Genomic DNA, 25,000 nt, shown 5'->3' on the forward strand with positions numbered 1-25,000 from the left:
AGACACTTACACAGACACTCACACAGACATTTACACAGACATTTACACAGACATTTACACAGACATTTACACAGACATTTACACAGACATTTACACAGACATTTACACAGACATTTACACAGACATTTACACAGACATTTACACAGACATTTACACAGACACTCACACAGACACTCACTCAGACACTCACTCAGACATTTACACAGACACTCACACAGACACTCACTCAGACATTTACACAGACACTCACACAGACACTCACACAGACACTCACACAGACATTTACACAGACACTCACACAGACACTCACACAGACACTCACACAGACATTTACACAGACACTCACACAGACATTTACACAGACACTCACTCAGACACTCACACAGACACTCACACAGACATTTACACAGACATTTACACAGACACTCACACAGACACTCACAGACACTTACACAGACACTCACAGACACACAGACACTCACACAGACACACAGACACTCACACAGACACTTACACAGACACTCACACAGACACACAGACACTCACACAGACACTTACACAGACACTCACACAGACACATGCACAGACACAGACACTCACACAGACACACAGACAGACATTTACACAGACACACAGACACTCACACAGACACTCACACAGACACTCACACAGACACACAGACACTCACACAGACACTCACACAGACACACAGACACTCACACAGACACTCACACAGACACTCACACAGACACTCACTCAGACACTCACTCAGACACTCACACAGACACTTACACAGACACTCACACAGACACTCACACAGACACTCATACAGACATTTACACAGACACTCACACAGACACTCACACAGACACTTACACAGACACTCACACAGACATTTACACAGACACTCACACAGACACTCACACAGACACTTACACAGACACTCACACAGACATTTACACAGACACTCACACAGACATTTACACAGATACTCACACAGACACTTACACAGACACTTACACAGACATTTACACAGACACTCACACAGACACTCACTCAGACACTCACTCAGACATTTACACAGACACTCACACAGACACTCACACAGACACTCACACAGACATTTACACAGACACTCACACAGACACTCACACAGACACTCACACAGACATTTACACAGACACTCACACAGACATTTACACAGACACTCACACAGACACTCACACAGACACTCACACAGACATTTACACAGACACTCACACAGACACTCACACAGACACTCACACAGACACTCACACAGACACTCACACAGACATTTACACAGACACTCACACAGACACTCACACAGACACTCACACAGACATTTACACAGACACTCACACAGACATTTACACAGACACTCACACAGACACTCACACAGACACTTACACAGACACTCACACAGACACATGCACAGACACTTACACAGACACTCACAGACACTTACACAGACACTCACAGACACACAGACACTCACACAGACACACAGACACTCACACAGACACTTACACAGACACTCACACAGACACACAGACACTCACACAGACACTTACAGACACTCACACAGACACATGCACAGACACAGACACTCACACAGACACACAGACAGACATTTACACAGACACACACACAGACATTTACACAGACACTCACTCAGACACTCACACAGACACTCACACAGACATTTACACAGACACTCACTCAGACACTCACACAGACACTCACACAGACACTTACACAGACACTCACACAGACACATGCACAGACACTTACACAGACACTCACAGACACTTACACAGACACTCACAGACACACAGACACTCACACAGACACACAGACACTCACACAGACACTCACACAGACACTCACACAGACACACAGACACTCACACAGACACTCACACAGACACTCACACAGACACTCACACAGACACACAGACACTCACACAGACACTCACACAGACACTCACACAGACACTCACACAGACACACAGACACTCACACAGACACTCACACAGACACTCACACAGACACTCACACAGACACACAGACACTCACACAGACACTCACACAGACACTCACACAGACACACAGACACTCACACAGACACTCACACAGACACTCACACAGACACACAGACACTCACACAGACACTCACACAGACACTCACACAGACACTCACACAGACACACAGACACTCACACAGACACTCACACAGACACTTACACAGACGTTTTAAGCATAAATACACACAGCGGTGTTTAGGAGACAAACACTCGGCTGACGCATATTTGCAGTCTCCAGCGTCCTGAATCCATGAGAGTGCTGCAGTAAAATGCTGTAAAATGCATCATTTATCTAAAGGATATGTTTATAGTGAACAAAGTGACACCGATGCATTAACGTGCATTAGAGCCACATGCACGGCTGCAGTCGTGCCTGAACTTTTCCTTTAATGCTCTGAATGTGACGACTTCCATCAGTGCTGAGTGAGAGGATCAGCATGAAGAGACGTCTACAGGAAACTCACTGAGCAGGAGAAACATCAGCGTGCTGAAGAAGCCCTTCCTCTGGCACACGCTGTGTTTCTGGGACAAGGCCGGGCAACAAGGCCAGGCAACAAGGCCGGGCAACAAGGCCGGGCAACAAGGCCGGGCAACCAGGCCGGGCAACCAGGCCGGGCAACAAGGCCGGGCAACAAGGCCGGGCAACAAGGCCGGGCAACAATGCCGGGCAACAAGGCCGGGCAACAAGGCCAGGCAACAAGGCCGGGCACATACCTGTGGCCAACGAGTCGTATCACCAACATAGTTATCAGAATTTCTCCTCTGAGACTCATGAAAGATATCGCAGGAATTCCTCTGATCATGCAACGCTTTCAGGAGAGAAAGTCTCACACACACACACACACACACACACACACACACACACACACACACACACACCCGTCTCTCACACACTCTCTCTCTCTCTCTCTGTGTCTCTCTCTCATTCAGGCTGTCTCTCTCACTGCCTCTCTCTCTTTCACACTCTGTCTCTGTCTCACTTTCTCTCTCTCACTGCCTCTCTCTTTCTCGCTCTCTGTCTCTCTTTCATGCTCTCTCTCTTGCTCTGTCTCTCTCACTCTCTGTCTCTCTTACTGTGTCTCTCATTCTCTCTCACTTTCTCTCTCTCTTTCATGCTCTCTCTCTTTATCTCTCCCTCTCTCTCTCTGTGTCTCTCTCTCATTCATGCTGTCTCTCTCACTGCCTCTCTCTCACACTCTGTCTCTGTCTCACTTTCTCTCTCTCACTGCCTCTCTCTTTCTTGCTCTCTGTCTCTCTTTCATGCTCTCTCTCTTGTTCTGTCTCTCTCCCTTACTGTGTCTCTCTCACTTTCTCTCTCTCTTTCATGCTCCCTCCCTCTCTCTCATATCCAGGGGAACAGGAGCTGCATATCTGCCCCATTAGTTGCCTGATATGAGCACCTGCAGACTGAGACATTCATAGCTGTCAGTCACAGAATGTAGATATGAGGAAAATGTTTTAGTGTCTTGTTTCATGTCACTTTTTGTTACACAGCCGCTTTAAGTATTTTTTAAAAAGATGTTTTTTTTTCTTCAGCTTTTCAGTCATCATCAGTGACGTCACAAGTCAGTAATAAACCCGCGTGTGTCCCGCCGTTAGGAGTAAAATAATCAGTGACGGAATGGTGTGAAGTTTCCCTGCACTTTAAAAGGTTTCTTTTCCTGTTAAACTCACAAAAGTGCCTGTAATCTGCTATCACTATTATTTATTAATTAATAACATGTACATGAGATGATTAGTGATTACATGTGGGCGTGTCCAGCGAACATTATGCAAATATGGGGCAACTCAGCGCACCAATGGGAGTGAAGACGGTGGTGGTGTTTTTTTTTTTATCAGGAATGTAAAGAAAACTCATTTTAAACTGTTGCAGCTCCACCCACTGGGAAACGTTACTATGGCAACCATTCATAAATTCTCTAATCGTGCGAACATTATTAAAAAGCAGCTTTACAGGAAAAAAATAATAATAATAATAATAATAATAATAATAATAATACAGGCCCGAAAGTCCACCATGTGACGATGGACATCCAACACGTCCACAGCAGATGTTCTGATCCTGTCATTAAGGTCTTAATGCTCGAGTTAAAGCAGGAAACACACTAAAGTTTGCAGTGTGGCTTTTTCCTTAAGTCCTGAGCTGCAAAAGTGCAGACGGTTCTGTAATAAACACCTAATATGACATAATTAAGTCTATCGTTCGTAACGTAACTGTAAACTTTGTCCAAAGCGCCGCCTGGTGGCGAATGATGGTCAATACAAATGTGTTAAGAGTAAAAAAAAAAATTCTTATATTTAACTTATTGTACTTTTATCTCTGAGAAAGTAAAAATGTAGTACAGATAAATGTGAGAGCTGAAAAACAACACTGTCTCTCGACGTGATTCGGTTTAATCGCACAGATTTAACATCACTCACAACAAACGACATCAAATTCTGACTGTGTTTTGTTAAAAAGCCAAATTGCAGGTTTATGAGATAAATAAACCACTTCCTAACATGTGGTTATATGAAAGTAATCAACATCTGTGTGGTACTAGTGATGCACCACTATTATTTCTCTAGAACGACTTATTAAAGTGTTTAATTCACTACATATTCTCTGATCCAGTCAGTCGTGTGTTCGGCTCTCTGAGGGCTTTCGTTAGCTTCGTCTCTGAGCACTGTGAAGATCCTCTCGTCCTTCACTCTACGCACTGCCTCAAGATCCTCTTTTCCTCCTCCACAAAGTTCTTATCAGAAGTGGCTTGGCCTAGATCGCGCTTCCTCTTCTCCTTCTGCTGGAAAGTCTCCACTCTGCGCTTCTTAGCCGATAACGACCTCTTCTCTTCGTCGTCGTCGTCATCATCGTCGTCTAGGAAAGAATCGTGTTTTTAAATGTGTGAATAATCTTTAGACAGACGGTTAGTGTACAGTGTAAAATAATCACCCTTAGAGAGTTGTTCAGTGATGTATTCATTCATTCATTCATTCATTCATTCATTCATCTTCTACCGCTTATCCGAACTTCTCGGGTCACGGGGAGCCTGTGCCTATCTCAGGCATCATCGGGCATCAAGGCAGGATACACCCTGGACGGAGTGCCAACCCATCACAGGGCACACACACACACTCACACACACACTCACTACGGACAATTTTCCAGAGATGCCAATCAACCTACCATGCATGTCTTTGGACCGGGGGAGGAAACTGGAGTACCCGGAGGAAACCCCCGAGGCACCGGGGAGAACATGCAAACTCCACACACACAAGGCGGAGGTGGGAATCGAACCCCCGACCCTGGAGGTGTGAGGCGAACGTGCTAACCACTAAGCCCCCGTGACCCCCGGTTACTGTACAGTGCAGAATAATCATCTTTAGACAGACGGTTAGTGTACAGCGTCTACGTATCTGGATTACCAGAATGCACCAGCTCGTCGTCAGGGAGGAACCGAGCTTGCTCCGCTTGTCTGTGAGGAGCATCGTCTCCGTTGTCCTCGTACACGCTGGACCACTTTATGGCCATGTCCATGCCTGGAGGAGGCCCCTTCTTCTCCTTCACCTCGTAGCTCTGAGGAGGAGGAACCGCGTTGCTCTTCCACGCCTTGAACTGTTTAGGAGGCTGAGAAGATAAAGCATCAGAGACACGACACATCAGAGTGTATCTACATCTACAGGGTATTTATTAGTAACACGTGTCAAGTGTCATGCTTCAATGTTTCCACGTGTCTGCTGGTTAGGTTTAAAGTCTCTCACACACACACACACACACACACACACACACACACACACACACACACACACACACACACACACACCCCTGACCCCCTTGACCTCTGACCTCTTCAGGAGCTTTAACAATGCGGCTTTCCCAGTCGATCTGTTTATTCAGAGGGTTGTAAAGGAAAGCGGGTTTGGACACGGATCTAAACAGCTCGTCCGGTTTGGGTAACGGAGCCGCTGCGCCATCAGACCTCCGTTTCAGCTCGAGTTTCAGCTTCTGTGACGTCGCTGATGTTTTCTGCTCCTCGTCACTCGAGTCGCTGCTGCTGCTGCTGTCGCTGTAACTCATGAAGAAGTTCCTGCCTTCACCGCTCGCTTTCTCCTCGTCAGACATCGTGCACACGAACACGGGGGGATTTAACGAAGCTTGCGCTGCTTTAACGCCAACATGTCAACAATAACAACAACAAGCGGCCATTTTCTCTGCGGCGCTCGCTGATGACGACACGAGACGGTTAGGAATAGGGCGCAAAATGATGACGACACAAAGCGTTCAGGTCCAAAAACAATGTTTATGCGTTAATTATTTATTATTTAATAATAATAATAATAATAATAATAATAATAATAATAATAATAATAATAATAATTTGTTTATAGGTAAACCGCTACATTAAAAAGTATGAATTATTACTTGTGAAAATGCTACGGAAAATGAAAACCTCTCAGGAATGAACACTAAAAGTGCGTAAATTCGTATTTATACAATTTTATATCACTTTTTTACGTAAATATATTAATTAAAACAGAGTAGGTTACGCAGTAGATTATAAAATAGCTTCAGTCGGAGTGTGTTATTCCGTTGTAATACCCATGAGACACCACTAGGTGGCAGCAGTCTGAAACGCCTGTGAAAGGTTTCTCTCAAAAACCTTCAACTGAATACAAACACAATGACTTTAAATGACTTAATAAAATACAAGACAGGTCCAATAAATATTTTACCTACACTTTATTATGTAAAAGGAGAAAAAGTTGAGTAAATGAAGCCAGATATAATGACAAATACAGACAGAAGACCAGTAGAGATGTTCTCTCTCTCTCTCTGTCTCTCTCTCTGTCTCTCTCTCTCTCTCTCTCTCTCTCTCTCTCTGTCTCTCTCTCTCTCTCTCTCTCTCTCTGTCTCTCTCTCATCAAACATCACATTAAACACAGATGAAGATGATTAAAGGGTTCACAAGCTGTACAGCTTCGTATTAAAGCACCAACACGTGTCTAAGCGCTCGTTCTACGCCATCGTATGCTGTGGTGTAAGAGAGTGAAAGAATGGAAGAGAGAGTACGAGAGAAATGGAGTGATCTGGGGGGGGGGACTGGAGGAGAAGAGAAGGAACGAAAGGAGTCGGACTGGTCAGCTCTAAAACCATTACAACATCATTCACTGGAAGTGAAAACCATCGTTAGGATGATTGGAATTTATGGTGTTAATGGGAAAACTTTACACTTTCATTTAAACTAATTTTTCAGACATAAATAAACTCATCCGCATTTATAAGAAATCCAGATCTCGTCGCTCTCATCACGAGTGACTCAGTTCACTCAGTTACCGGCAAGACTCATACTAATATTTTATTACACACACTTTAAATAAACAGCAGCAGGACAAAGCCATTCCTCCTCCTCATCATCATCATCATCATCATCATCTCTCTGTATCTGTGTTTGAGGTGTTGCAGAAATGTCATCATTCTCTCTGTGAACACCACAAAGGAAATCTACTGTATGTGTAAGGAGTCATGCTCACACACTCTGATGTCAGGGTCATACAGCAAGAAAGAGAGAGAAAAATAAATGGGGGAAATTGTGGGGGAAGTCATGGCCTAATGAGTAAGTTAGAGTCTGACTCGTAACCCTAAGGTTGTGGGTTCGAGTCTCAGGCCTGCAATACCACGACTGAGGTGCCCTTGAACAAGGCACCGAACCCTCCAACTGCTCCCTGGGCACCGCAGCATAAATGGCTGCCCACTGCTCCGGGTTTGTGTTCACGGTGTGTGTATGTTCCCTGCTGTGTGTGTGCACTTTGGATGGGTTAAACTCAGAGAACGAATTCTGAGTATGGGTCACCGTACTTAGCCGTATGTCACGTCACTTTAAAAAGACAGACAGGTCAGAGGAACAGATTTATCATGAAATCCTGCTCGAAAACTTAGGGTGAAGATCATGAAGGAGATGAGCTCAGGTTATGGAGGAGATTAGGGAGATGTAACACACACATACACAGTCAAAGGTTTTTCATCCAGTGGTGGCTTTATGCCTCAGCGTGAAAGGTCTGAGCTTCACATACGTTCACATTTTCAAGTAACAGACCAAAAGGTGATCGTTTTCATTAGTTATGACATCAAAATCTAAATCAACAGCCTCCTGTGGTGTGATGTTCTTCAACAGCTTTATCGCCAAGCTGCACATGATCTCTGAATGTAGAGACATTACAAAGGAAACTAAAGCTTAGTAGGAAGCAGCAGGGACGGCTAACGGCGACATCACACTCGCTACTTAAGTCGCTTGTAATTTTTTAAGCCAAATCTGAATGTGGGTTAAAAATGTATTTTAGGATACTTGCATATTTAATGATACAGAAATTTGTGACTAGCATGAAGGCAGATGAGGGGTCAGCAGTCTGGGGGCTTTTCTTCATACACAAAATAAAACAACAACAAAAACCCCTCCATGTTCACAGCAAGAAAACTGGCGCCTGTCCCGATCCCCGTTACGGCAGAACAAACATAACGATCCGATTCGTCACGTTTACAAATTTTAGTGCAAAACTGGATGTAAATTAGAAATCAGATTTGAACATCGTTCGTTAATTGTTGCCCCAAGATGATGTTCAGAGCATTAACAGGAAGTGTATCATGTATAAAAAGGCATGATGAGGATTTAAACAAACTGTTCATCTGGAACTTTCTATCATCGTGACCTTCAGCTGCAGTGAAAGCAGGAATTATTAAAGCTGGAGTTAAAATCCTCAATGTAATGATGGAGATCTCAGCCAATGACGTTCTTAAGCTACATCGAGTTGTGCAAAGTGCTAAAAATCGGGTAAGTGGCTAATTTTCCGATCCGCTCTCTCGGTCCGGACGTTTTCCATACATCACGATGTGTAAATGAAATGCTAGCTGAACCCCAGAGACGTAAATAAGTGCAGATTGCTCCAGTATCAGTAATCAGTCAGGACGAGGTCATTGTAAGAGCTCTTTATTTGGTCTCCTGGATGTTTTGTGGCTATTGAACATCGTTGACTTTATTGATTGTATAAAACAGCAGAAACAGTGACAGGGTCTTTTAGTGGCTTGTAGAAAAGATTGTAAACAATCAGAGGTTTGGGTTTGTACCTACGCACCCCTTCACACACACACACACAAACACATGAGGCTGAGATAATCTCTGTAAGGCTTTCTAAGGTCCGGTCTGTCAGGTTCAGGTCCGGTCTGTCGGCTCTGACACATTTCCATCACTAGAACAAAGACACTAAACTGCGGAGAGATGAAATCTGACTGTCTGTTCTGCTCAGTTCTCTCTAATCGCTGCACTACTCTCAGGGTGAAGCACAGTGGAGGTCGTACCGCATCAGGAAGGAAATAATCTACAGGATAGTGTTGAGTCACAGTGCTGGAGGACAGGAGGCTAAATCCAGGCTGTGTTCTGTTCACACTTTCGATTTCCGTTTTGTTCCAGATTTCAGCGAATATCGGCGGTCAGTATCGCCAATTAACCGTCTTATTAGGGAGAGAGAAATAAACTACATCTTATCACATGTGTCCCCAGATGTGATAAAAGCCTTGTTGTAAAACTCACTGATGTGCAGATTTTCCTTTTCCTGAGTATTGATTGGTGGTGTTGGTTGGTGGTGTTGGTTGTCAGTCTTACTTAGTGCTTTTGGTTGGCTGTGTTACTTGGAATTGTTATAGTGTTGTTGATTATTGGTGTTGGTTGACGGTGTTGGCTGGTGGTCATGGTTGAGGTGTTCTTTGGCAGTGTTAGTTGGTGGTGTTGGTTGGCAGTGTTAACTGGTGTTGGTTGTCAGTGTTGGTTGACAGTGTTACTTGGAGGTGGTGTTGGTTCACAATGTTCGTTGTCAGTGTTAACTGGTGTTTGTGGTTGTCAGTGTTCATTTGTGGTGTTGGTTCACAATGATGGTTGTCAGTGTTAACTGGTGGTGTTAGTTGTCAGTGTTAACTGGTGGTGTTAGTTGTCAGTGTTTATTTGTGGTGTTGGTTGACAGTGTTACTTGGAGGTGGTGTTGGTTCACAATGTTCGTTGTCAGTGTTAACTGGTGTTGTTGGTTGTCAGTGTTTATTTGTGGTGTTGGTTGTCAGTGTTACTTGGAGGTGGTGTTGGATCACAATGTTGGTTGTCAGTGTTGGTTGTCATCTTTAATAACTGGGGTGAGAAGCTCAGTACAATTAACACTGAACTGTTAACTAAAGCATCTGGACTTTTTTTTAGAGGACTAAATGTGTGTAATTTAAGACTAGCCCCTGAATTAGCCTCCGGTCTTCCAATAATAATAATCATCATCATCATCATCGTCATTATCAAATAACACAGCAAAGCATCCAGACATCCTGTTTTAAAGGCATGGGTGGAGGGTGCAGGGTGGAGGCTGTGCACCAGGTACAGCCCCTTAGACCTTGGCGGGTTTATTAATGAGAACCGAGCAGCAGGTGAGCGCTCCGTCCACCTTCGCTCCCTCCCCGTTGGGAACCGGGATGAGCATGTGCTCCTTCAGCTTCTCAAACACCTGCAGCAGGAACAAACACACAAGATAACACACATTAACCACAAAGCCCCGGAATCCCGGAATAGCAGTTAGTGCATCTATTGCCCCTTTACCACAGAGGCAGTTCGAGTGCAGGTTCGGAGCCTAATTTAGAACCAGTTCTTTCTGTTTCGACCGCCAAAGCACCGGCTCTGAACCAGGAAAAGTGGTTCTTAAGTAGCACCAAAACGTCGCTGGTCTAGACTTAAGAACAGCTTGTGGGCGGGGCTGGGGGCGGGGCTGGGGGCGGGGCTACTGTTAGCGCATTTGATAATGTACCTTAAGTATACTAATGTTTAATACACTTTTACTTTACCGTGATATGATACATTATCAGCACACATCATAGTAGGTAGCTACATGCTAAGGCTAAGGTTTTTCTGTGTTAATGATAAAATAACGTTATGTACTTTATCGATTACAACCTCTGTTTATACAGATCACACGGAGCCGCACGTACACGTTTTATTCACCGCGTTTGGGTGTTAATGTAGGTTCACAAAGACATGAGCATTAACAGTAAAGTAACATCCACCATTGTTGTTGTGTTTGTGGTTGCCGCCGCTGCGCTAACGTCGCTGTGTAACGTGACACGTATACAGTGACGTCACACTCGGCTCCTTAGAAGGTTCTCCAGTGGAACCAAATTTGAACCAGCACCCGGTTCTTTCCGGTGGAAAAGGGGTACTAGTGTCCTCGACCGGACCCCTTCTCCCTGGATGAATCTCTGTGGTTCCCTGAAATCTGTGCGATTGAGGATTTGACACAGAGAGATTTCATCAGTTCGTCACCAGATTGCTGACATTCTTACAGAAGAAAAGATTAACTGTCTTATTAAATATGCGGGAATCTGAAAAGTTAATAAAACCTTTAAGTCTTTAAGTGGACTTTCATGTGTTTGTGCTCTAGGTAGCGAGTTCCTGTATCATGACAAGGCTCCTGTGCACAAAGCAAACGCCACACAAGTTTGGTGTACAAACACTTTCTGTAGTTTTTATTACACCTTCATCAGAAAGACGGAATCGGTGGAAAATGAAAGTTCAGCCGAATTTAGTTTCACGGCGCGGTCGTAAATGACATTAAAGTAAATTGGTGTACACTCATGGTGAAGACTTCCAAAAACTTCACAATGACTCAGATTCACTTCCCTTAAACCTCAATCACAACAAGTCCTGTGCTGTAACCATGCCGCGTTCATCGGTGACCTCATCTGTGGCTGTGGGGATGCGGTAGCCTAGTGGTTAAGGTGTCGGGCTACCGATCGGAAGGTTGTGAGTTCGATTCCTATGTCCACCAAGCTGCCACTGCCGGGCCCCTGAGCAAGGCCCTTAACCCTCAATTGCTCAGTTGTATGTAAAATGAGATAAGTCGCTCTGGATAGAAGGGGCGTCTGCTAAATGCTTTAAATTAGGACATGTTTTAATTAAAGGGATTTTAACAGACAGTAACTTAAAGGTGATGTGGACTTGGGCTCACGTTGCTGCCTGAAAATGATCAAAACATATTAAGAGTAGGGGAGAGAGAGAGAGAGAGAGAGAGAGAGAGAGAGAGAGAGAGAGAGACTGGTGAGAAAAATATCACACCATCATAAAAAACCCATAAAGAGATGTGTCATTCTGTGTAGGTTCTCTAAAAATGAACCAGTGTTTTCCTAAACGTTCTCCAAGAAACTTTCTCTCGCTCTCTCTCTCTCTCCCGCTCTCTCCCTCTCTCTCACTCTCTCCCTCTCTCTCACTCTCTCTCTCTATATGACAGACACTTACTCCAGAGTCTTGGCCTCTTTCAAACAACTACAGGAGGAATAAAATGATCATGACTCAATACGGAGAGGCTGAGACGTTAAAGTGGAGATGTTTATGTCTCTGCTGCTTTCTAACAGCCACCTCGACACTCGCAGTGTAATAACCGACACTCGCAGTGTAGTAACCGACACTCGCAGTGTAGTAACCGACACTCGCAGTGTAATAACCGACACTCGCAGTGTAGTAACCGACACTCGCAGTGTAGTAACCGACACTCGCAGTGTAGTAACCGACACTCGCAGTGTAGTAACCGACACTCGCAGTGTAGTAACCGACACTCGCAGTGTAATAACCGACACTCGCAGTGTAGTAACCGACACTCGCAGTGTAGTAACCGACACTCGCAGTGTAATAACCGACACTCGCAGTGTAATAACCGACACTCGCAGTGTAGTAACCGACACTCGCAGTGTAGTAACCGACACTCGCAGTGTAGTGACCGACACTCGCAGTGTAGTGACCGACACTCGCAGTGTAGTGACCGACACTCGCAGTGTAGTTTATGGCGAGTTCCTGTTCTACACAGAGAGACTCTTGACTTTGCTTATGTCAGTTAAACCGGTGACCTTTTACCTTCGGTCTGTGGATGAGGTGAAGTTTATAAAATAAATAAAAAGTTACTGTTTAGGTAAGAGAGTGTTGTGTGTGTGTGTGTGTGAGAGGGAGAGAGAGAGTGTGTGTGTGTGTGTGTGTGAGTGTGTGTGTGTGTGTGTGTGTGTGTGTGAGTGTGTGTGTGTGAGAGAGAGAGAGTGTGTGTGTGTGTGTGTGTGTGAGAGAGAGAGAGAGAGAGAGAGAGTGTGTGTGTGTGTGTGTGTGTGTGTGAGTGTGTGTGTGTGTGTGTGTGTGTGTGTGTGTGTGTGTGTGTGTGTGTGTGTGTGAGCGCGCGCGCGGCGCGCAGCGGCGCGCGCCAGCCGTGTGTCTGTGTAGTGTGGTGTGTGTGTGAGAGCGAGCGAGCAGTGTGTGTGTGTGTGCGAGCGCGAGAGAGAGACGTGTATGATGGTGTGTTGTGTGTGTGTACGCAGTAGAGTGTGGTGTGTGTGTTAGCGTGGTGTGTGTAGTAGTAGAGTAGTAGTAGTAGAGTAGTGTGTGTTGGTGTGATAGTGATGATATGTGAGGTAGTGTGGCAGTACGAAGTGTGTGTGTGTGCGTGCGCAGAGAGAGCGAGAGAGACGAGTGTGGTGTGTGGGTAGTATTGTTGGACGTGAGTGAGTGGGTGGTGCGTGGGTGTGCGAGTGTGTTGTGAGGTGTGTGTGTGTGTGTGTGTGTGTGTGTGAGACCTTAGCACTCTCAGGGTACTCCTCCGGTGTGCAGTGCAGCAGGACGTGTCCTTTACTGGGTAGATTCATGTACACACAGTTAGCAGCAGCATCATCAGGAAGCGTAAGCTTATCGTATTTATGATCGCTCATCTGCTGCATCGTCTGCATTAGAGAGGAGGGAAACACACACACACACACACACACACACACACACACACACACACACACACACACACACACACTGGTGTTTATATAAAGAAAAAGAGACAGGGTCAAGCAGACATTCCATAACAGATGATGTCATTTTCAATTATGTAATCTCAGAAGGGAGAGAGAGAGAGGGGGAGAGAGAGAGAGAGAGAGAGAGAGAGGGAGAGAGAGAGGGGGAGAGAGAGGGAGAGAGAGAACGAGGATGTGTGTCTGAGTTTTGTTCACATGGTTCGTTATATAATACAATTTAAAAGACACAAGGTTTATAGTTCAGATATAAACCATTATATATGGTGTGTGTGTGTGTGTGTGTGTGTGTGTGTGTGTGTGTGTGTGTGTGTGTGTGTGTGTGTGTCTGTGTGTGTGTGTGGCCACGTTTTTGTAGCCCATATCAGCAAAACTGCTTTCATGTTAAAAAACAGCTTTTATTTAAAAAAACCCACAAAAACTATTTGTTAATATTGTAATTATTACATAATTAAAATATTTTTTTAATATTAATCAAAGGTAGAGAGAGAGAGAGAGAGAGAGACAGAGAGAGAGAGAAAGAGAGAAAGAGAAAGAGAGAGAGCGAGCCAGCGAGCTAGCACTCTGAGAGCTAGCCTCGCGCGAGCCTCTCTCCCTCTCATCTCTCTCTCCTATCTCTCTCTCTCTCTCTCTCCTCTCCTCTCTCTTCTTCTCCCTATTCTCTCTACTCATCTTTCTCACTCCAGGTACTCTCTCATCTCAACCTCTCTCCCTCCCTTTATTCCCCCTCTCTCTCTCCCCTCTCCCTCTCCTCTCTCTCTCTCCACCTTCTCTCACCTCTCTCTCCTCTCCCTTTCTCTCTCTCTCTCCTCTCTTCTTTTTGTGAGAGATCGAGAATACAGATCTTTGGATTAAACACTCATTAAACTGTGTTTATATAAAAAAGCAGCAGAAGGAAATGTGTTTAAACTCGAAGTAATAACAAGAATCTAGTGCAAGTCACAAAAGGTTGCAGGTTACAAAAAAGTGTGTGTTTACGGTACAGTAGAGAGAGAGAGAGAGAGAGAGAGAGAGAGAGAGCAGTGTAGACTGTAGACAGATAGAGAGAGATAGTGAGAGAGAGAATGAATGGAGAGAAAGCAGGATAACTGGAGTGGTCTCACTGAGGAGGTATGTGGACTACAGCATGACCTCATCGCTCTGAGCGGTCAGTTTGATTTTCATTATGAATCTCACTGCTGGTATTTACATGACCTCAAAATCTAAACATGGAGTCATTCCTGACCACACACACACACACACGTAAACACACACCACACATGCGCGCACACACACACACAAACACTAATATGAAATCATTTTTAAACAAATGTAGCAGGAAGTGGACGACAGATCCATTATTATCTGTCTGGAACAAACCCACTCTCTGTTCTGTTCTGTCTCAGCGTCTCCTGGTCAGAGCGGCGCAGGATCTGGAGTCTGCCTCAGGAACGTCGTGTGTGAGACATGAACACTGCATGGTGTCACAGCCACCAGTCCACTGAGCAGTCATGTGAGCGCAGGATCTAACCAGGCAAAGCTACCTGCTGCTTCATGATGCCACCCCACATGGAGGCCACAAACTGCCCCAAAATGCCCCACAAAAAGCCCATAACTAGGCTGGTGTCACTGACATGACCATCTCTCTCACTCAGAGAGCAGAATCACTACACTCATGGTCTCTTGGCTGAACTTTCATTTAAATAAAAGAAGTAAACTAACCCATTCGTCCTCACGTCCCTGCACTTCATCTCCACTTCCCTTTTGTTCTGATTATATCTAACTTTATTAACATCTCCTTCGTTACTTCACGAGTTAAGCAGTAAACACACACACACACACACACACTCATAAATTCCTAAACACACTCCGTGGCCACTGTGAACGCTGCACTAAATCAAGCCGCGAGCTCAGCGCTATTTTTGCTCCTGTAAGTGGCCAAGATGTTGCCTCCTAACATTAGAGTATTTACACACTTGTGTCTGATGAATAGCTCCAAGGTTTTATTGTCTTAAGCTCTAATTTTAGGAAAGTGTGAGCACAAAGTCCTTAAACGATGGTCGCCGTATCAGTGAAGTGGCGGTGGACGATCTGCAGAGGGCGACGCTGAGCCGGGACCGGATCCCATAATGAATGGCACGTACCTGTGGAAGGTGTGTGACACTGTGATGTCACCTCACTAACATATAGGACAAACAACAATGTTGGCAAACATTAAACCGAACGATGCCATGTCTTTGTGTTTAATAACAGGACAAAGCAAACTAATCAGCGGAGATCGCAATGATCCGTTATCCGGTGTTGGGACACCAGCAGAAAGTGTTGGACCGGATACAGGAAATAAAGAACGATCCAATTCTGTATGAAATCCAGCCAGAAATATTACAGAATTGCTTGTAGAGCAACGCAACATGTAGAAACCGACAACACCGATTCACCGGACCCTTCACCAGAACCTAACAAGTTCAGAAGAAGTATTGTATTGTACTTTCTGCAAGCCAGGACAACTTTCTGCTAGATATTGTACATTTCCATGAACAAATCTGAGCTGAGTGTTTACTCGAGTACCGGAGCTCTCGTTATTTGTTTAGGCAACACTGACATTCCAAATCTCAGCATTCCAGAGTCGCGTCCTGATTCGACTCGAGGAGAAAGAATGGCACAGCAACATGTTTGTTATTGTCTCATTAGTGGGACGTGATATCAAACTTTCTCCTGGAGTCGATTCTGTCACGTACACCACGTGTGATAGGAAGACTGTTCCTGTTGAAGCTGCTAGATCTCTGACCATCTCGAATTCTAAAAAAACACAGCTAATCACATTCGGGTAAAAAGTGTAAACACCTGAACGTGGAGCCGGCGGAACCGCGTCGATACATTCTGTACGAGTTTGTCTTCACGGCAACCGTCTAGAAAGTGCAGCGAAGCTTTTCACAATAAGAAAGGAGATCTTCAGAAAGCTGTTGAAAGCGTCCATTGTTTCTTGGGACATGGCAAAGCCCTTCGGCCGGAATGTGGGAATGTGTTCAAGGTTCGCTGGAGACAACAAAGGCAGAACCTTCCCGACAAATCGGGTTGAATGGTACGGAGTCGTAAATGCAGGCACCTCCGAGTCGCTGCCCTTTTGAGTGTGGGTTTGCCCCACAGGAGAACAAGAGTCGGGCCAGAACAAGAGTCTCCAGCAAACTCTCCTGACAAGAATGAGGGAAACGATGCTGCTTCTGAAACACAGTCTTTGCCGGAGAAAGATGCTGAGTAAAAGATAATAAATCAAGTCATTTATTTTCAGTAAGCACCGCTCTGGGTTACAGTAGGTCCCTGGACCACTTGGTATTAGGGAGCCAAGCACCCTGGATGGCTCCCTGGACCACTTGGTATTAGGGAGCCAAGCACCCTGGATGGGACACCAGTCTGTGAAGGACTCCATGTAGGCACACTTTTACACATGTTTTTGGATGTTAGACACATACTGGAGAACACAGGGAGAACATGAACAAAGGATAAAACAAGGGAACCTGGAGGAACCCCGAGGAAGAATGGGTGCATAGACGCCTTTATTATCACTGTGCATTTATTAGCACAGTGGAATTCTTTTCTTCACATACCCCAACTGAGGAGGTTGGGGTCAGAGTGCAGGGGCAGCTATGATACAGGGCAGGGAGGGTTGAGGGCCTTGCTCAAGGGCCAAGCAGTGGCAGCTTGACTGTGCTGGGGCTTGAACCCTGATCCTCCGAACAACAACCTAGAGCCTTAACCAGTGTAGCCACCACCGCCCCAAATCAACACTATCCCACCATATCTTCATGGAATGACTGGTGCTGAATGACAAATATTTACACCTGCACAGGCCTGGTGTCAGTCTGATGGACTAACAGTGTATATATAGATGGCTTTCCCATCCCAGCTCACACTCGCCTCATGAAGTGATAGCTTAGACCCCCAGGTTCCACCAAACTGTTTGCTCTGTAACTAGTTTTTCAAGGAATCAAGATCATTACCTTTAAGGCTTTCTGGGCTGATTCACTGGAACCAATAGCAATAAGTCCTGGACCTGCCATACTGCAGAAGCTCTTCAGGTGCAGGCCGCCCTTTACTGGAACGGTGGACACGGCGTAGTCCTGCAAGCCAAACGATACAGACTGTAACACGCTTTTCTGTTACCTAGGATTTATCTTTTAAAAACAATGCAAGTACACACACACACACACACACACACACACACACACACACACACACACACACACACACACACACACACACATCGTATTTAGTTTCGAGAACCAGCATTTGGACACAAAAAGAAAGATAAAAAGTGCACATGAGAAGAATCAATGCACCTTTTCACACTAATAGTGTTTGTGGAAAATACAACAGTTTACCAAGCAGCTCCCTTCAATTTCCCTTTGATGGCTTCCGCAAATCAACCACAAAGTTTCCATAAACATTAATGTAATGGCTGGTAAAAGACCCAGCGATAAGGAGGCCGAGTCGTTTGAAAGCACTTCTAAGGACAAACATCCATTTCCTGCTTGTTATGTACCGAATGTCTCGTGTGTTATTAGCATATTAGCAAAGAATGCCCTGGTGCAATCTCACAATCAGGAATCAGAGCTGATTGACCGAGCATCTGCAGACCAGACGAGAAGGTAATCAGGGAAAGAAACTGAGGCTTACTGTGAGGGCTGAAAGAGCAGATCTTCATGGCACCTGAAACTTTATGGAAGAAACTTTACACAAATGATTATTCTTTAACGTCCATTGGACACCAGCTGCAGACAAGCAAGATTTCCTTAGAACAGAGAACCTTAAATCAAACCATACAGATGTTTAGAGAACTGAACACTCACCTTAAAGGTATCTGCTAGGATCTCTGCCCCTCGCTGATTGGTTCTTTTTGACAAGCCCACGAAGAACTCTTGACCTACAGAAAGACACACTCGCACTTTACACTCCGTACATCAGAAACGTTGAGTCCAGGACAGAGAAGTGGTCAGAAGGCCAGAATGATAACTTATATTCTACAGTATATAATACTATAATATTTATTATATACCGTGTTTCATTTATTTAAATAAATGATGTGGAATCTGATGTTAATAATATAAACAGAAACACATGAGGATGTATTTGATATAAAAAGTCTGGATGAGTAAAGACTTGAATTGACTGTGTGAAGATGGAGACTGTTAACTGATTGGTGCAGAAGATGGAGACTTGTTAACTGATTGGTGCAGAAGATGGAGACTTGTTAACTGATTGGTGCAGAAGATGGAGACTGGTTAACTGATTGGTGCAGAAGATGGAGACTGTTAACTGATTGGTGCAGAAGATGGAGACTGTTAACTGATTGGTGCAGAAGATGGAGACTGTTAACTGATTGGTGCAGAAGATGGAGACTGGTTAACTGATTGGTGCAGAAGATGGAGACTGTTAACTGATTGGTGCAGAAGATGGAGACTGTTAACTGATTGGTGCAGAAGATGGAGACTGTTAACTGATTGGTGCAGAAGATGGAGACTGGTTAACTGATTGGTGCAGAAGATGGAGACTGTTAACTGATTGGTGCAGAAGATGGAGACTGTTAACTGATTGTGCAGAAGATGGAGACTGTTAACTGATTGGTGCAGAAGATGGAGACTGTTAACTGATTAGTGCAGAAGATGGAGACTGGTTAACTGATTGGTGCAGAAGATGGAGACTGTTAACTGATTAGTGCAGAAGATGGAGACTGTTAACTGATTGGTGCAGAAGATGGAGACTGTTAACTGATTGGTGCAGAAGATGGAGACTGGTTAACTGATTGGTGCAGAAGATGGAGACTGTTAACTGATTGGTGCAGAAGATGGAGACTGTTAACTGATTGTGCAGAAGATGGAGACTGTTAACTGATTAGTGCAGAAGATGGAGACTGTTAACTGATTGGTGCAGAAGATGGAGACTGTTAACTGATTGGTGCAGAAGATGGAGACTGGTTAACTAAAGGCAAATTAATCTGTCTTTGATTAGAAACATGGACCGACTGATAAGATTCCTAGTTGCCTGCGAGAGAAATACAGACTTTGGAATCTTGGTTTCTTCTGATCTTGGTAGAGTTTCTTCAGAGACATTCAGTGATGATGTTACATTCACATTGGAAAAATTTTAAGTATTCCTTAATGAAACTTAGCTAACATCAACACATGGCTGTAATAATGAAAGTTATGCTCTTTGCTTCACTCATGGGTCTGGTTTACCAATAAGGGCTCGGAAATTCCCACTCAGATGGTGACATGATGGGACAAATGGTCCCTTGTGACAGAAAGGCATTATGAAACACTATAAAGCAATGTGTATAGTTGTGTAACATTAATATTACCAGAGATTAGCTCTCGGTACCTGTAAAAAGAACGTCTCCTCCATCCAGCGTGGCCGATTCATCGGTCATCTCCACAATGTTCAGGCCAAGCTTCATCAAGGCATTCTTCATGGCCTTGGTCTGAAAAAAAGGGACCTTTGATTACGATCAAATATATTTGCGTCGAGTGCATTTCATTCCGCTCCATTTCCACTGAGATGCATACTTTTCCATCGCTGTCTGTTTTAATGATACTTTCCAGAGTAATTATTGTGCTGTTTCCAGCTGTTTTATTGTACACAGTCATAAAAGTGGTTTTCTGGAACTGCAGACTTGGGCTGTGCCCAAAACTGCAGCCTGGACTCCAGAAGTAAGTTTTTTTTTAACCTCCATATCTTCGGTACGTTCTACAGACGTTATAGGTTACAGAGCTTTATCACAGAACCGAGGACGCTGGCTTTCGTTAGCCATACGACTGAATATTACGAACCAGAGCTAATTCCAAGCCACCGTCCATCTCCACACTTTAACCGTAACATCTTCTCACAGCTACATCATTCTATACAGCAGTGAGGGTCTCACACAGTAAAGGTTTCACCAGCTGGACATCAAGTAGGTCTAATGAAGGAGGCACATGGCATGCGTCTGTCACATCTAGAGAAGAACGCGTTCAAAAATCTACCCTGTTTCCTCTGTGATTCTGATAAACAGATGGATGTATAGATCTTCTATTATTTATTTATTTATTTTTATCACTTTATGCCAAGCAGCTCCAGTAAGAAACATACTTTCCTCCTGTTGCCCTTCAGCCTCTGGTCTAGAAAGAAAAACGATTACGTCTGCCTTTTTGGACGCCGCAGCGGCGTTTGACAAAATGTTACCAGGCTGTCCAAGATATCTAGATGACATCATCACTCAGGACCTGGGGGTGATGTCATTGCGAAAGGAAATGTTAAAAGTTTTTTATGAAGAAAAGGAGCCAAAGGAAGTGACCTAGAGAAGAAAAAACGAGAGAAGTATAAAAAAGAAATTCGGATAAACCACTCGGATCCTCCTGAGGTAATGACTTGAGAGCCGATCCTGATAAAGAAACACATCTGTTGTGTTTGTGCACTCTGTGTGTGTGTGTTTGATTTATTGCCCTGTTTGGCTACACAGAGGCCCTGATTTTACAGCAGCGAATCAGTGTTTCCACGGCGATATCTGGGAATGAGGTCATCGCGCCGCTAATCGAACGCTTCTGCTTCAGCTCCCGTCGAGCCAAGCATGTCATCACGCAGGCATGCTACCATGGTGACCGCAGGGCCCCTGGTTTCCTGAGATAGTGTGAGGCAGCTACCCACCCACCAAAACCCACATTAACACATGCCTGCTTCACATTTGTGTACACACACACACACACACACACACACACACACACACACAAAATCAAAATGCAGCAACTGAAAGAAAGAGAGAAAGATCTGGCTCATATGTAATGAGATTAAGTCAGAAAACCCTGTTTTTAGGGGCTGAGGGTCAAAGGTCCTCGTGTTAGACCTGTGTTTTTTGTGTGGTATTATGAGTAATGTAGGAAACCAGGGTTAGGCTTAGGGTTAGGCTTAGGGTTTAGGGGATAGGCTTAGGGTTAGGGTTAAGGTTAGGGCTTGGGGTTAGGGCTTAGGCTTAAGGTTAGGGCTTAGGGTTAGGGTAGGGGTTAGGCTTAGGGTTAGGGTAGGGGTTAGGCTTAGGGTTAGGTTAGGGGTTAGGGTTAGGGTTAGGTTAGGGGTTAGGGTTAGTGGATCTAGACCAACATGTCGATTGAAAGATATTTCAACCAAGAAACGTCGCCGTTGTTCAAATTAGTAATATGTTTTATATGTAATGATCAATTATTAATCATTAATTAGAACAGCTAAAGGAATTGCACATCCTCGTTCCTGCTCAGATCAGTGTCTCTCAGACGTGGGGTCTCAGGGGCATTTTTAGTTTTTGTTATTTTTAGTAATGTTGACACTACATTTCTATCATAAACACAAGTTAGGACTGGACTACTTGCTCTTCAGAAACCGGAGATGTCACAGAAAGGGGCTCGTGTTACAGGTCTCCTGCTCTTCAGACGGAATAAACCGATGCATAGGGCTGAGGGTTGTGACCCTGTACTCTTCCATGCAGGGAGGTCTACTGTAAATGCAGCAGATGAACAGAGAAGCTGCGCTGTACGGAACACTCCTGGCCTGAAGCAGAGACTTCTGGGAGATGTGCCGAGTCGAACGTGTGTTCGGTTCCTGAGGTTTGTAAAATCACACAACACAGTTCGAGATGTTATAGAGCAGTGACATCACTTCACTGCTGCTCCATTCAGGTCATGAAATTTCCTTTAAAACCCCATCCTATGATGTCATTTATATTTAGTCTTATGCAACAGGTCCATCTTATGATCGACGCTTTCCTTCTCAATGCTTAGTAAATCACTGCATTTCTGGACAAGACAGAAACAGAAGAAAACCAAGAAGTGCTCATGAACCCCTAACCCTAACCCAGTGTAATAATATTATAATAAATGCGCAGTTAACGAGCTTGTGCCCCAGACTACAGACTACAGGAGGAGATGTTTACACCGTAGTTAGATATCGTCACGTGTTATGGCTTGAGATGAGATGTTAAATCTGTTTGCGTCTCATTTGTCCTCTTGTCTATGGACATGTGATAATAAAGATCTCTTTAAATCACTCAAACAGTATCAGATCCCTGTCTGGCAGCATAAGAGCTGCTGGTCTTCACCCTAACGTGGCCTCCCTGCTGAGCTGGCCCGTTCTTCAGTGCTCCCAGAGCCTGCCAAGGTCCTCCTTCTCTTCCCCCTGCTCGCTTTCTCTTCTGGCTACATTCCTGCCATTCCACTTTGCACAAGTGATCGCTGGGGCACAGAGAAATGGAAGAATGGATTTCACTCTCCTGCCAGATGGAGAGAGCAGGAGGAGAAAGGAGAGAGGGCACGGTGCGATAAAGTATCTGGTGTAATTGCGCCCGGTGTCGATGAAGTGTATTTGAAACTCAGGTTAAAAGGCCCTTGAGGAGAGAGATGAGGTGAGATGGACAGAAAGAAGAGGTCAGAGAAACGAGTGCATTCTTGAGTCTGGTAAAACTGAGGAAAACTTACTGATCTGCCACTTAGCTCTATTCTGTACATGAGTACTGTACGGAGGACCACTGATTCCCTCCGAGTCACAGAAACACTGCAGTAGAAATGGTTGTGGTATGGAAGCTTCCCTAGAGCCAGGATGCTAGAAGCAGAAGCGTTTAGCACAAAACTCCTAGCTTTTGCTCCAGTGTAAACGCAGCTGATCCACATCCCTGAGACAGAGAGTAATCCATCAGAGCTGGACCACAGAGAGACTCATCCAGAGGAAAGCCAGCCTGATCACAGGAGATAAAGCCGCGAGCCGACCCTGCTGCCGCTTCAAAGCCGACGAGGACCAGAAGAAAGTCCGTAAGAACGGAAAAGGAATCAAGTTATCCGTCCTGAGGAATTTGAATTTCATTTCCGAGAGGACGACAGGGCTAGATAAGCTCTATCTGATGGGCAGAGGTGTTCCATATTCGCTGTATGACGTCAGAATGACGACGCGGCCGTCGCTCGCACACGCCGCCAACACGCAACCATGCGCTAGCTAGCGGATCAGCACAACCCAGTGCCGTGCTGTGGATCGGATCATTTCGGTACTATAAATTATTGACATAAAGTGAACTGTGAACCAAAGCGTCAACAAACGGATACTTCGTTTTATAGCACGCCGATAAAGTGAAATTTTTTATTTTCATTGTCTCGCTTTTTGATTGCTAGCTGACGCAAGCTGAGGTCAAGTTTTGCTATATTTTAGCTTTGTAGCATCGGACATACATGTTTAACGGTATGTTTAACATGTCCGCGAGGGTGCGATGGGTCATGTGACCATCATTCTGTGTTCTTCTTTCAGGTGATTCTGAAAGTCGAGCACCTAAAATTACCCGGCGTTCCAGAAAGTAGGGCAGGATTATGTGCACAACAGCCCTCCTGTTTAGCCCAGAGTGCTCATCTCCAAGCTTCAGTTATTCTACACCACATACACCATATCTTATCTCTCACCCTCCATTGCCTTCCAACATCTCCCTTTTTTTCTCAGAGGTTTAATTGTGTGTGTGTGTGTGTGTGTGTGTGCGCGTGTTCGATCCGCCCATCAGTTAGTCAGCTCATTCCTCATCTCGCTATCGATCTGCACACCCGTCTCTACTAAACTACTCCGACTGCTTCTCATCATATCCTCAGCTGATTTCTTCCACCTTCTGTGCCGCTTGATCACAAACCCTGACCAACACATGAAGGTTTCTTCCCTACGTTTGAGAAGATGGAGAAGAGCGGTGTTTTTTTCAACCCAGTTCCTCTTTCTCACCATCAAACCCCATTAGCAGTGTCCTTCAAATTCAGACACACCCACCATTTTTGAGTGAAGAGGCTAACAAGAGGTCTTCTCCATGTTCTTTACCCCTGGAACACTCTGGTTTTCACTGCTCAGGCTCCTTTATGTCCTGCTCCAAGCTTCAGAAAGCTTTTCAGCCCCACTGGTAGAGGAGAAGGAGACGCTGCTGGCCAAGCGATCTTAGTGTAACAGTCAGAATTCTGGAAATTCTTGCTAAATCGATCACATTCTTCTAGATACCAAAATTAAACTCGGGCATCTCCTTCCTTCTTTTGTCTTCTGGAACCCAGTCCTAGGTTGCCATCTCCATGGAAGCTCACTGG

At 44.8% G+C, this 25,000-nt stretch overlaps 2 protein-coding genes across 5 annotated transcripts in view; both read right to left on the minus strand.

Annotated features, from left to right (window-relative positions):
• Positions 1-4,482: 4,482 nt before the first annotated feature.
• c23h1orf52 (chromosome 23 C1orf52 homolog) lies at positions 4,483-6,330 on the minus strand. Its single transcript, XM_027171227.2, has 3 exons — positions 5,931-6,330; positions 5,510-5,711; positions 4,483-4,961 (listed from the first exon to the last, which is right to left on the minus strand). The coding sequence occupies exons 1-3, from the start codon at positions 6,204-6,206 to the stop codon at positions 4,792-4,794; spliced, it is 648 nt and encodes a 215-aa protein (XP_027027028.1). The 5' UTR covers positions 6,207-6,330; the 3' UTR covers positions 4,483-4,791.
• A 2,720-nt stretch (positions 6,331-9,050) lies between these two features.
• The window catches only part of ddah1 (dimethylarginine dimethylaminohydrolase 1), a 37,822-nt gene continuing 21,872 nt past the window's right edge, over positions 9,051-25,000 (minus strand). For 3 of the 4 annotated variants that reach the window (XM_027171231.2, XM_027171229.2, XM_047807114.1), the window contains exons 2-6: positions 20,283-20,382; positions 18,755-18,828; positions 17,906-18,025; positions 13,710-13,853; positions 9,051-10,612 (exon numbers count right to left, since the gene is read on the minus strand). In XM_027171231.2, coding sequence (XP_027027032.1) covers positions 10,496-10,612; positions 13,710-13,853; positions 17,906-18,025; positions 18,755-18,828; positions 20,283-20,373 — 546 coding nt within the window. In that variant the 5' untranslated portion in view covers positions 20,374-20,382 and the 3' untranslated portion in view covers positions 9,051-10,495. The remainder of the gene's footprint in view (positions 10,613-13,709; positions 13,854-17,905; positions 18,026-18,754; positions 18,829-20,282; positions 20,383-25,000) is intronic. The other variant, XM_027171230.2, reaches the window with a different exon arrangement.

This window comes from Tachysurus fulvidraco, chromosome 23 (assembly GCF_022655615.1).
Source record: "Tachysurus fulvidraco isolate hzauxx_2018 chromosome 23, HZAU_PFXX_2.0, whole genome shotgun sequence".
Taxonomy (NCBI): Eukaryota; Metazoa; Chordata; class Actinopteri; order Siluriformes; family Bagridae; genus Tachysurus; species Tachysurus fulvidraco.

Bases quoted from the DNA above. Each gene is read 5' to 3' on its own strand.
- c23h1orf52 (XM_027171227.2), bottom strand. From the start codon at position 6,206: ATGTCTGACGAGGAGAAAGCGAGCGGTGAAGGCAGGAACTTCTTCATG. The intron at 5,712-5,930 runs GTCAGAGGTCAA...TTATCTTCTCAG, and splicing joins TTGTTAAAGCTCCTGAAGAG to CCTCCTAAACAGTTCAAGGC. The intron at 4,962-5,509 runs GTAATCCAGATA...ATTCTTTCCTAG, and splicing joins CGACGAGCTGGTGCATTCTG to ACGACGATGATGACGACGAC.